Raw genomic sequence first — 13,634 nt, 5'->3', positions numbered from 1 at the left:
ACTGCATCCTCTACCGTGGTGCGTACAAGGATTTGAACGCATGCTCGGTATGCGGTGCATTGCGGTATAAGATCAGACGAGATGACCCTGGTGATGTTGACGGTGAACCCTACATGAAGAGGGTTCCTGCGAAGGTGATGTGGTATGCTCCTATAATACCAAGGTTGAAACGACTGTTCAGAAACGAAGAGCATACCAAGTTGATGCGATGGCATAGTGAGGACCGTAAGAAAGATGGGAAGATGAGAGCACCCGCTGACGGGTCGCGGTGGAGAAAAATCAAGAGAGAGTACTGGGCTGAGTTTGCACGTGACCCAAGAAACTTATGGTTTGGTTTAAGCGCGGATGGCATCAATCCTTTCGGGGAGCAGAGCAGCAATCACAACACCTGGCCTGTGACTTTATGTATGTATAACCTTCCTCCTTGGATGTGCATGAAGCGGAAGTTCATTATGATGCCAGTTCTCATCCAAGGCCCTAAGCAACCCGGCAACGACATTGATGTGTACCTAAGGCCATTAGTTGAAGAACTTTTACAGCTGTGGAATGGAAACGGTGTACGTGTGTGGGATGAGCACAAACAGGAGGAATTTGACTTGCACGCGCTGCTGTTTGTAACCATCAATGATTGGCCCGCTCTTAGTAACCTTTCAGGACAGACAAACAAGGGATACCATGCATGCACGCACTGTTTTGCTGACACTGAAAGTATATACCTGGACTAATGCAGGAAGAATGTGTACCTGGGCCATCATCGATTTCTTCTGACCAACCATCAATGTCGAAAGAAAGGCAAGCATTTCAAAGGCGAGGCAGATCACCGGAAGAAGTCCGCCATGTGTACCGGTGATCACGTACTTGCTATGGTCAATGATTTACACGTAATCTTTGGAAAGGGTCCCGGTGGACTAGCTGTTCCGAGTGATGCTGGGGGACACGCACCCATGTGGAAGAAGAAATCTATTTTTTAGGACCTACCCTACTGGAAAGACCTAGAGGTCCGCTCTTCGATCGACATGATGCACGTGAAGAAGAACCTTTGCGTGAACCTGCTAGGCTTCTTGGGCGTGTATGGGAAAACAAAAGATACAACTGAGGCACGGGAGGACCTGCAACGTTTGCACGACAAAGACGGCATGCCTCCAATGCAGTATGAAGGTCCTGCCAGCTACGCTCTTACCAAAGAAGAGAAGTTACTACACAGGATAACTTTTTCGACCATCCCACTATCCCTGCGACTCCAAGCTCCTGCCCGCAACGAGTAGATGTTCACTCCCTTGATGTAAGCTCCTGGAAAGTTGTACTCGAAACAAAGAACGTGGAAATGAGACGAGACCACTGGATCGAAAGCCAGGCCTGTGGTATGGTTACGACGGTTGGCTGGCTCCTGTGGTTGAGGTGGATGGGGCAGCTCCACCCACCTCCCGGTGGCGGGATTGCACACCACAAAATGGCAAGCGTCCTCTGTCCGAGGGGTCGCCTTGTTCTTCTTGTAGCGGCGGTAGAGAAGGAGGCCATTGCAGGCGTCCACCTGGGTGATGCTCTCGTCCTTGTTAGGGTGCAGGTAAGGGATGGCAGGGTCGAACGGGGCCACGACACCATAGACGCTGGCGAATTGGTGGTGGATCCGATGATCGTTGCTGACGGCCATGTAGAGGAAGCCGGCGAGGGCCTGGGGCAGCTTCCTGCGGTTGGTGGGGTCGGTGATGAGGTGGCGCCAGCGCACGGCGACGCACTTGAATTGGTGGAGGGATCTGGCGGGGAGGCGGGAGAGGATCTCCAGGATGAGGTCGTCGGTGAGCAGGCTGGCCGCCATTGCCCCGGGATGGTCGTCTAGCCTCGGCTTGGTGTTCCTCTCGAAGGTCCCCTCCTTCTCCTCCTCCTCCATGGGAGGGCGTAGGCAGGCGGACACCGGGATCACGACGACTGCAGATGGAGAGAGGAAATTGTCGATCTGGCTGGGAAAAATCGACCCGAGTGGTGGTCGGTGATGGGTACCTGGGTTTAGGACGCCGAGGATGAGACCTCAAAATTTCAGTCTAGATTAGGCCGAGACCACGGGACGTCACGCAGTTTTCGTCCGAGCACTACTCAAATACTAGTAGAACTTTGTTTTTTTTTCTTTTTAAAAAGTGTGTTTCGTTTTCCAAGACATTAAACAGATTTATTATTATATATCCTAAAAAAAGACATAAAACGATGTTGAGAATCAGCAACCACTCCGCCGAAATGATGTGCAAAATACAATCGGGGGTTCATGCAACCAGACTTTGCATAGATTATTTGCTACCCCTTCGTTAGCTAACCCATGCGCAGCGCAGTTCGCCGTCCTCCTGATCCAAGCATGTTTCGCACCTCCTTGACCATTGGTCCCAATGTGGACAAATCGGTTTCCTCGTTCTGAAGTTTGCTAACCACCTCTTGGCAGTCCATCTCGATGTGCAAGTTCTGAACTCCTCCGCTAATTGCACCGCCCTTTTGCATGCCTGGAGCTCCATCTTTGCTGGATCACCACCCATCGGATGGTAGTGGCATGCTCCTCCCAAGAAAGCTCCCTCATGGTTTCTGAAGACCACGCCAACGCCCCCCTTTTCCCCTCCTTTGGTGGTCGCTCCATCGACATTCGCCTTGACCCATCCTTCCTCCGGAGCGCTCCATCTCTGGACTGGAATCACTCGAGGAATTTTGCTGGCTTTGCCATTCGCGGACTGCCACTCCTCCATTAGCCGGCGTACCATCCCAGCAATGTCCGCCGCCTCATTTATCTTCTTACCATCTCACGCATTATTCCGCGCCAACCACAAAGCATATAGACCTGGACCATTATAGCTCGAGATAATACTGGGAATGCCAGATGGTGTGCGGGCACCATAGGGGCACATGCCATGCAAAGGAGAGACTGGGCGAGACGGAAAATCCACCTAGTCATACCGCAACAAGCACCATCTTGGGCTTCGGGCCAGTTCTTTTGGCCGATTCTTCCAGAATCGCCCCCCTCCCCAGCTTCTCCCAGAATCGCCACTTCATATTTTTTTTACAATCCTATCTAGTTAAGGTCTAATTAGCTAAGATTGTAAAAAATATATGGAGTGGCGATTCTGGGAGAAGCTGGGTAGGGTGACGATTCTGGGAGAATCGGCGAAAAGAACTGGCCCTTCATCTGTTTGCTACACATGTCCCATGCTGCAATGCACACTCTACCATTAAATCCGGATTGGACGGCCGCAAAAACGGCCGACGCGCATGAATAATCAGTCGGTCGAGTACGAGCGTTCCATGTTGTAAATGAGATTTTAGAAGGTACTGTCACCATTCCAAAGAAATTAAGAGACACTTCACAGAAACCCAAAACTTTTTAAAATACAAGCAAGTCTATTGAAAAATACATCTAAATTAAAATACCAAAATCATCTTGTGTGATATTTTATAAAATATATTTTTGTACAGTATGTATTTGGTGTTATATAAATCTTAGCACATTTTTCATATACTCGGTCAAACTTAACCATAATTGACTTATGACGAACATAGAACTCTAATTAATTTGAAACGAAGGAGTAGAAGAGGGGGAGGTTCAAACTGCAAAATAACTTACTCGACGTCTTGTGGTGTAGTAATCACTCACTGGAGCGACACTCCTACTTTTTTTTGTGCTATTTTCTAGGAGCACATTGGCTCGATGAATTCGAGAAAGCATTCTTAGTGTTTTGGCTTCGTTTTTCCCCATATATAGTATCCCTATTTATCTTATCTTACTTCTCTAAAGATCTGAGTTGGTGGTATTTAATTCACCACTCAAGTTAGTAGGAATTGGTTGTCAACCATTTCATGAAGAACATATGTTTTTTTTCCAACCCATATATATTTTTGAGATAATAATTTTCATTCTGCACAGAGTCATTCTTTATGTTGGACTTCTATAGAAATATTTCCTTTCCTTCACTCTTTCTCAAGCCTCATGTTTTCGCTTCCTTTGAGAAGTCCAATCTCTCTCTCTCTCTTTTTTTAGAACGAAGGCTTGCGAGGAGCCCGGCTTTGAATTAACAAAGCCATTAACCGGCCAGGAATTACAACACACCAACAAACACATCGGCCGAACGATACACGGGAGCACCCTAGAAAACTTACAACTCAACGCAGCATACTAGCTAAAAAGATAAAGAAGAGGAAGCCCAAGCTAGTACACGCCGCCGACCGTAGCAAACAAGAACCAAGGATTGCGGCGGCATGAGCACGACGAGGGCCTGCAAAAACAGAAGTGGAGTTGTGGACATGACTGAGTCCAAGTTGGAGAAATCGAAGCATCTTCCTTCGCTCTCGCCGTAGAGGGACCCTACCCTCTCGCCTTGGATCGGAAGGCGCCGCCGACGGACCTGAGAGACGCTCACCCTAGAGCAGGAGAGATGCCGACCTCGAGTCCTAGAACAGGCACAGATCACAGCCTCCTAGGAATGAGCACACCTCATCGTACACACCGACGCAACCTGGGACACCTGAAGAACATCGGGAAAGCCACCGGGAGCAGCCACTGAAGAACGGGCAGCAAAAGAGCCGCCCAAAACTCCACCTGTGCCGCCCTCACCCGAACGCCCGCTCCCCAGACGGCACCTCCAAGGAGGACACGACGCGCAGCGCGCCGTCACCGTCCAATCCAAGAAGGATTTTGGGCTTTCACCCGGGAGGGGGAACGGGGGTGGATAGGGGTGGGACCTCGGCTGCACCCCCAAGGAGGAAGGGCGGCGCCCCAGGGCGTCGCTGCCGCCGGGCCGGAACCAGCCGACCGATGGTTTCCCACGGTCCCAAAACCGCACCACCGGGCACCCATCCACGCCATTCCGGCGACTGAAGCTGCGGAGAACGGCGAGGATGAGGGCTCTGAAGGGGAGGGGAGTCGAACCCCAGATCTGACGAGGAGAGGGATCTCCACGCCGCAGCCGCAGCCCGCCGCCATCACACCACCTGCGTGGTCGAGAGCGCCGGCCAGGATCTCTCTCTCTCTCTCTCTCTCTCTCTCTCTCTCTCTCTCTCTCTCTCTCTTTCTCTCTCTCTCTTCAAGAGATGGTTTTCTACAAAATTCCCGTGAAGCATCAAAACAACCATGTTATATAAATTCCTCTGTTTTAGCTTATAGTACATGATCCCACAAGACATCCAACTCCTGCATTTTTCCTACTCCTATATATTTTCCTATCATGCGTTTCAAACAGGCACTAAAAACTTTTGAAACATAGTTTTCACTTATTCATTTTAGCTCAATTTCTAGTATTTTTTTCCGAAAGAGTTCATCTCTTCCACTATCTCCCAACCAAACAAACTCCTATTATTAATTCCCATATTTTCACTTCTCATAACTATTAAGGGCCTCTTTGATCCACAGTATATACATATACATATATATGCATAAATAGGAAAGTATAGAATTGGAATGGCATATCCACTTAAATCCTATAGGATTATCAAGGAGCGTTTGATGCCACATGAAAAACAAAGGAGTGGTGAAAAGAGGTCGGAGTGGATGTTAAATTTCCTATAAATTGCAGTATAAAAGATTCCGTAGGAAAAATTCCTATGGAATATAATCGTATGAATCAAGGGCCAATGTAGGCAAAATTCCTAAGAATTTCAATCCTCCAAAAATCCTGTACAATTACCCTAAAAAAATAAATCCTGTACAATTTGCTTGAATCAAAGGAGCCCTAGCTAACATGTCACCACATAAAAACATAAAAAAAAAGTTGCGCCATTCTTGCTTCCGAGTCCCTGTGCCACAAAGAAGTTCTCAATCAAGTACGAAAAGGACTTCATTGTTATTTTGCTAAACGGGAGGGCCTTTTGGTGATAATTCACCTTCGACATCACAGCTCCGTCTCCTCCTCCCCCTTCGCCGCGCCAGCCAGACCACCCGAGCATCCCCATCCCAAACCCTAGCCGCCGCCGCCGATGGCGAAGCGCCCGCGCAACTTCCGGGCGGTGCGGTCCAACTCCTTCGAGTCCTACCTCCGGCGGGCCATATCCGAGGCCGGGCTCGCCGTGCCGGGCTGCTGCGCCGACGACGTCGCCGCCGCGCTCCGCGCCCGCCACCCGGACCTGCGCCGCAAGCAGCACGCCCCGCTCGTCGCCGCCGTCCGCCGCGCCCTCCTCACCGTCCCCCTCGCCCCCGCCCCCGGCGCCGACGCCTCCGACTCCGACTCCGAGATGGACTCCCGCGCGTCCTCCCCCTCCTCCCGCCGCCGGCGCCACGACGCCCACGCCACCGCCTCCTCCTCCACCTCCTACTCCGAGCACGACGACGACGCCCGCGCCCCCTCGCCTCCCCCCGCCTTCGACGTCACCAAGGCCATGCTCCGCACCCGCTACGCCTCCCTCACGCCCCGGAAGGAGCCCGCCGCAGTCGCCGCTGCGGCCGCCAGCCAGCAGCTCGAGATCGAGCTCAACGCGGAGAAGCCCCGCCGGCGCGTCACGACCGATGGCGGCGGCGGCGGCGACCCCAAGCAGGAGGCAGGGGCCGGCGAAGGGGGCGGCGGCGGAGGGGCCAAGGGCCCCAGGTTTTCTGATCTCGGGGGGATGGAGTCCGTGATTGACGAGCTGATGATGGAGGTTGTGGTTCCCCTGTGCCACCCGGAGCTGCCGCTGCGGCTCGGGGTTCGGCCTGTGGCGGGGATTCTGCTGCACGGGCCGCCGGGCTGCGGGAAAACCACGCTCGCCCACGCAATCGCCAATGAGACCGGCGTGCCATTCTACAAGATATCTGCGCCGGAAGTCGTATCTGGGGTCTCTGGTATGCTATCTGATTCCTTGCACTAGTATTTCCAGAAGTTCTGAAGCTTTGTGTATGCATATGAAAATTAGTTTAATATTTATCCATCATGTATCATGCTGGAAGCAAGTGAAATGCAACAGTATTTGAGGAATGATGATCTTGGAAATGCTATGCCTGTTTCTCTTGGGGTTCAACTTACAGACTATCACAGCCCATCCTTGGTCAATGAATGAAATTTTGACTATGTGCCCACTGATGAGGTCTGTAGATGTTAGTATTGTGTATTTGTGTGGGAGTGATCTTTATTCAATTAGATATCTTATGTTCTATTGTGAAATTGGTTTTTGCTGCTTTGAATGATTGAACTTAGCTCCCTGAGAAGAAAAAAAGTTGTGGAAGTGAAGCACCTGGCCAAGCTTTGCTTTTATGCACTGCCATTTGCCAGTAGTTGGACATATATTTCTCAACAACTATATAGTGGTCATTAAAGCATTGTACTTAAAGAGGTAGTGAAAGGTTTAGATACATGATGATGGATCCACCTTCCCACCCGTCAGGATTTAGTAAAGATAATTTTTCAGAGGTGCTTTGATGCTCTCCTGGGAAGTGAGGATTTTTTCTTGTGTGTGCAATCAAGAGAGTATAACTTGCAACCATCCACTACCCAAGTACTAGTGAAGTAATAACAATACTGCTTCATGATCTGAGTGTGAAATTTACACTTAAGGAGTTCATACATCCACTGTTCTAAGTTGTTCCTCATTTGTCTTCAATAGTTTAATATTCAGCTCAGCTTCTAGATAAATTTTATCTGTCAGACCAATTTAGAAGTTTGCCTCATGGTCCTTGTACTCGTGCAGGGGCTTCTGAGGAAAATATCAGAGTCTTGTTTAAGAAGGCGTACAGAACTGCTCCCTCAATTGTATTTATAGACGAGATAGACGCAATTGCGTCCAAGAGGGAGAATTTGCAACGTGAAATGGAGCGGCGGATAGTTACACAGTTAATGACATGCATGGATGAATTCCACCAGAATGCTGGATCGGATGGTGGTGACTTGGACTCGCAATCATCTGAAAAGAAGCCTGGCTATGTCATTGTAATTGGAGCTACCAATAGGCCGGATGCTGTTGACCAAGCGCTTCGGAGACCAGGGAGGTTTGATCGAGAAATATCTCTTGGTGTTCCAGATGAGATTGGACGGAAACAGATTTTGAAGATGCTTACTCAGAACCTAACACTGGAGAAAGACCAATTTGACCTGTTCAAGATAGCAAGGGCTACCCCAGGATTTGTTGGCGCAGACTTGAAGGCATTGGTAGATAAAGCAGGGAATCTGGCAATGAAGAGAATAATTGTTGAAAGAAAAAAACAGAGTGGTGGGGGTGATGTAAACAACAAGCAGGACTGGTGGCGACATCCCTGGAGTGAAGGTGAGATGGACAGCCTATGTATCACTATGGATGACTTTGAGGTAAGCCATATGGGGTCATTTTTTCTTTCTTCTATTAACCACCTGCTGTCTGATCATACATTATATCGTTTTCATTGTCTGTTGTCTGCCATTTTCCCGTCCTTTTGTCGTCTGCTATTAGCTTTTTAGTAGTGTGTTCCATCTTTGACACTTTCTCACTTCAATCCCTGAAGGAAGCAGCCACAATGGTTCAACCATCATTGAGAAGGGAAGGATTTTCATCTGTGCCTGACGTTACATGGGAGGATGTTGGAGGTCTTGATTCGTTAAAGAAAGAATTTGACCGGTGCATTGTTCGTTGTATCAAGCACCCTGAAGTTTATAAGGTAATCACACGGGCTGCGTTCTACACTACTTTCTTCTGTCTGTTACGTGTTTTCTGGTCAATTGGTTATCATAGTAATTGGCAGAAAATTTAAGCCACTTCAGAATTCATACTGAAGGTAGTTCATAGACATCTGTGGTTCTTATTTGGATTTTTTAAGGTGTAGCACTTCATGGGTGCTTTAAATGCTTAATTTTTGTTTCCTAGAAATACTTAATTTGGTCTTCATGTTCTCCTGTTGTTGTCTGCCTTTCAAGGATTTCGGAGTGAACATGCAAGCTGGGTTTTTGCTCTTTGGACCTCCAGGCTGTGGGAAAACACTAATAGCAAAAGCAGTTGCACATGATGCAGGGGCAAATTTTATTCACATTAAGGTAATTGATTACATTACTTCACTAATTTCTATTGTGTATAGACTGCTAAGATGTTCCTTCTTTCTGGAACTTCAGGGGCCTGAGCTACTGAACAAGTATGTTGGGGAGAGTGAATCAGAAGTAAGGAAAATATTCACCCGTGCAAGGATTAACTCCCCATGCATCCTGTTTTTTGACGAGGTATTTTTTTTTTGTTTAGCTGTTTGCCTATTGTGTATTTATTCTTTTGAGGAACACTGGGTAGTTGCTTAGAACAATTGTGAATACTTGGTAGCAAGTTGCTGCAAGTAGTCAATCAACTTGTACCTGTTGGGTGTGAAAATGCTTTTACAATTATACCGTGCTCAAGTGAAGTGTTTGTTCCATGTGATTTGGCAGATAGATGCTCTGACAACAAAAAGAGGGAAAGAGGGAGGATGGGTTGTGGAACGTCTCCTAAACCAGGTTTGAACATTTGTCTTGGTCACCTGTGTTTGCAATACAGAGATTCTCTGACACTTCTTTTTCTCTCTTTGTTGTGTGTTAATCAAAAATCAAAATGCTCTGCTTGCAGTTACTTGTTGAACTCGACGGCGCTGATCAGCGTCATGGTGTTTATGTCATTGGAGCCACGAACAGGTACTTGTCAGCTACTGATTGCTTCTTTGTATATGCTTATACCTGAGTGGGAGGTTGATACCACGCACTGCTTTATTTCTGGTGCAGAATTGATGTTATAGATGAGGCTGTCCTACGGCCTGGCAGATTTGGGAAGAAACACTTTGTACCTTTACCTGGTGCTGACGAGCGGGTTGCGATATTGAAGGCACATACTGAAAAGAAAACTCTTTCGGTAGATGTTGATTTGAACGCAATTGCACGTCGAGAGGAGTGCAATAATCTCACTGGTGCCGACCTGGCATCACTGGTGAGCTTTCTGAATTTTCTCGAGGAGTTCCTCTGCTGTTTGAGTTTGTGAAAGCTGCATTGCTGTTTGCTTGCCTGCTTATCAAGCATCTGAATATCTGGATCAATAGAAGCGTTCATCTGTTTGCATCTTTGCATACCAAGCATCTGATTTAGGAAGGTGCAGTGCAAAATTGAACTGACCTGCTTGAGCATGCCTTCCTTGGTTCAGGTGAACGAAGCAGCCATGGCAGCATTGGAGGAGAGGTGCGAATTCCTGGCGAAAGGGGACTCGTCAATGAGTAGTGACTTGACTAATAAGATTAAACTGCGGCACTTTGAGCATGCTCTGTCTAAAGTAAAGCCCTCGGTATCAGAACAGGTACAGTAGAATGCAAACAACAAGTTGATCTTAAGATAGTACTTCACTATGGTTTCACTGATATATGTAGATATATCATCGGCTTTACATCTCTTGCTGTTCTTGTTTGCAGCAAAGGAAACACTTCGACGCGCTGTCGAAGAAGTATTCGGCCAACTGATCCGTGATCGTGCTTACAAGGACCATACCGCAGCTTTGCTTTTTTGGTTTTCGCTCATACGACAGCTTAGCGTAAAGATTGCGTGAGCGACTCTCTACACCAAGGCTATGCAATTTTGGTAGTGAGGAACTTGTTTTCGGTGTTTGGAAAATATGAACACGTTATGCTTGTTGTACGGCTTCGACTGGTGCTTGATGCATCGGCCGCTTTGTAATGTTTTGAAGCGAGGAAACACGGAGAAACTTTGTGTGAACTGCAGAATTGTCGATCAATTGCATCTAATTTTGTTAAGGAGGATTAAGGCTAGGAAGTATATCATGTGATGTGGACTAGACTTGGTGGCAACCAGGGTTACAGGAAGGGGGGAAAGAGTGTAAAGAAGTCGTATCCGCCGAGAGGAGATGCCCCTGTTTTTGACTATGAGAATCCCCCTTTTGTTAAGGAGGATTGTGGGGGCATGGCCGCTCAGCCTCTCTCGAGATGGAGATCCAAGCGTTTAGCTGGGACAAGCATCCAACTGTTCCTCGTTCATGGCCCTGACTTATCCACCAGCAAATGACAGCAATCTCCTCACAGGGGAGGACAATGTTGACGTCAATGTGCTTATCGTTTGGTCTCCTCGGGTCCTTCCATATTAAAATATTTGGTTGGCTTCTCTTCCGCGACGCGATCAACTCCAAGGCCAACTTGTTCCATGAGAACATTGCTACCGACACCGTATGCCCTAGGTGCTCCGCCGACGTCAAAGACAAATCTGCCATCTCATTACAGCGCCCTTGTGCCACCCGAGGAATGCTTGGTCTTAGAGCATGACCAATGCATAGCCGAGGGTGATGCCTCCGTACGCCACATAGGATTGGATGTAGCTTCGGATGGTGTAGCGGGATCCTCAGCAGGAAGCGGGTGTTTGGAAAGAAAAAAATACGGTCCGATGAAAAAAGCTCAAAAGTTAGAGTGGAAAGTAGAGATGCATGTGTACCGGAGTCTCTATTTTCCTTTTCTTGATAAGGCCCATTAGTGGTAGCTTGCATTCACTAATAGAAAATGGGGCAATGGTCCAGGCCGGGTCATCCCATTAGTTCCGGTTCAGTCTAGAACCGGGACCCATGAGGGCATTGGACCCGGTTAGTGAGCCCCGGGGGCCGGCCGGGCCATGTGGGCCATTGGTCCCGGTTCATGTGGACCTTTTGGTCCCGATTGGCGGAACGAACAGGGACCAATGGGCCTCGCTCCTGGCCCACCACCATTGGTCCCGGTTGGTGGCTTGAACCGGGACCAAAGGCTGCCCTTAGTCCCGATTCATGTCACCAACTGGGACCAATGAAGTGCCTATATATACCCCTCGCGTAAGAGCAGAGCACACTGCTCCGTTTTTTCTGGCCGCCGAGGGGGAGAGGGCTTGGTGGTGCTCTAGCTCACCTCCTATGCACACAAGGTGTTCGATGGAATGCCCGAGCCACACTACTTAAGCTTTCTCCTCTCCAAGCTCGACCTCCAAGCTCCATTTTCCTCAATATTTGTCTAGGTTTAGCGGTCCGTCACGCCCCATCCCCGTCTTCACCGCCGTCGATCACCTGCGCCGATCTCATCGCCGGCACCACCGTGGTGAGCCTCTTGTTCTTATCTTCTTTCCGAAAGGAAAAATATTCTTACTTGTATGTTTAGATAGATACTTGTATTATTTTCTTACTTTTATTATTGCATCTTATATAGTGCGATGGTTTTGGTATCCGCCCCCGTCGGTCCTTGTCCTGTCTATGATTTGAATGTGGTATATATTATCTTTTCATAACTATTGGTTCATTTATTGTTTATGAAAATTATGCCGACCAACGTGACATAGATTTTATTTATCTAGGAGGTTGTTGAACCGGAAATTCCAACCGACCCTATTGTCGAGAGGTTAAATTTAGTTGAAGAAGAAAACAATTTCTTGAAGGAAAAAATAAGAAAAATTGAGGAGGAGAAGATGATATTGGAGTTGCATGTGGCGGATGCCGTCGATGATCACAAGATCAAGATGGATGCAATGCGCTTGAAGATTAGAAAGATTAGAAAATATGCCATTCATACCGAGGCTTGGTATCATTATGCCGTTGGATCAGTTGTTACCTTGGTTGCGATTATGATCGCATTTGTTTTCGCATTGAAATGTTTTACATAGTTTCAATGTATGGTTTAATTAATTTAGATGCTCTGCAGAGCTTTATGTTGTTCTGTAATGATTTTCGCTTGAAGATGAGAACTATGTATGTACTTTGGTTTTAATGTGATGATGAACTTCTATTAATTTGGTCACTTAATTATCTATTCATAATGTTCTGTAATGATTTTTGACACACTTAATTATATATAATGCACGCAGATGAACCAGCAATAGATGTACGGTAACAGACACACCTCCGAGTACATTAAGGGCATGCATGAATTTCTCGAAGTGGCTGAGGCAAACAAGCAAAATGGTTTTATGTGTTGTCCATGCCCTATATGTGGGAATACAAAGTCTTACTCTGACCGGAAAATCCTTCACACCCACCTGCTTTACAAGGTTTCATGCCACACTATAATGTTTGGACGAGGCACAGAGAAATAGGGGTTATGATGGAAGATGGCGAAGAAGGAGAGTATGATGACAACTATGTGCCCCCTGAATACGGTGATGCTACTAAACATCAAGAGGAACCAGACTATGTGCACGATGATGCTGCAACGGGCGAAGCTGCTGAAGATCAAGAGGAACCAGACGATATGCCCGATGATGATGATCTTCGCCGGGTCATTGTCGATGCAAGGACGCAATGCGAAAGTCAAAAGGAGAAGCTGAAGTTCGATCGCATGTTAGAGGATCACAAAAAAGGGTTGTACCCCAATTGTGAAGATGGCAACACAAAGCTCGGTACCGTACTGGAATTGCTGCAGTGGAAGGCAGAGAATGCTTTGCCAGACAAAGGATTTGAGAAGCTACTGAAAATATTGAAGAAGAAGCTTCCAAAGGATAACGAATTGCCCGACAGTACATACGCAGCAAAGAAGGTCGTATGCCCTCTAGGATTGGAGGTGCAGAAGATACATGCATGCCCTAATGACTGCATCCTCTACCGCGGTGCGTACAAGAATCTGAACGCATGCCCGGTATGTGGTGCATTACGGTATAAGATCAGACGAGATGACCCTGGCGATGTTGATGGCGAGCCCCCCAGGAAGAGGGTTCCTGCGAAGGTGATGTGGTATGCTCCTATAATACCACGGTTGAAACGTCTGTTCAGAAACGGAG

The 13,634-nt window shown here is 47.7% G+C and overlaps 1 protein-coding gene across 1 annotated transcript; it reads left to right on the top strand.

Annotated features, from left to right (window-relative positions):
* The first annotated feature begins 5,885 nt into the window (after positions 1–5,885).
* On the top strand, positions 5,886–10,651 carry LOC123088452 (cell division control protein 48 homolog C). The gene is made up of 10 exons (XM_044510661.1): positions 5,886–6,778; positions 7,621–8,234; positions 8,408–8,560; positions 8,817–8,933; positions 9,009–9,113; positions 9,312–9,377; positions 9,487–9,551; positions 9,639–9,840; positions 10,051–10,200; positions 10,313–10,651. Exons 1-10 carry the CDS (start codon positions 5,941–5,943, stop codon positions 10,358–10,360), a joined length of 2,358 nt encoding a protein of 785 aa, XP_044366596.1. The 5' UTR covers positions 5,886–5,940; the 3' UTR covers positions 10,361–10,651.
* Positions 10,652–13,634: the final 2,983 nt, after the last annotated feature.

Source organism: Triticum aestivum, chromosome 4A, assembly GCF_018294505.1.
Source record: "Triticum aestivum cultivar Chinese Spring chromosome 4A, IWGSC CS RefSeq v2.1, whole genome shotgun sequence".
NCBI lineage: Eukaryota > Viridiplantae > Streptophyta > Magnoliopsida > Poales > Poaceae > Triticum > Triticum aestivum.
The sequence above is the reverse complement of the archived record's forward strand: the minus strand, read 5'-3'. Positions and strand labels throughout refer to the sequence as shown.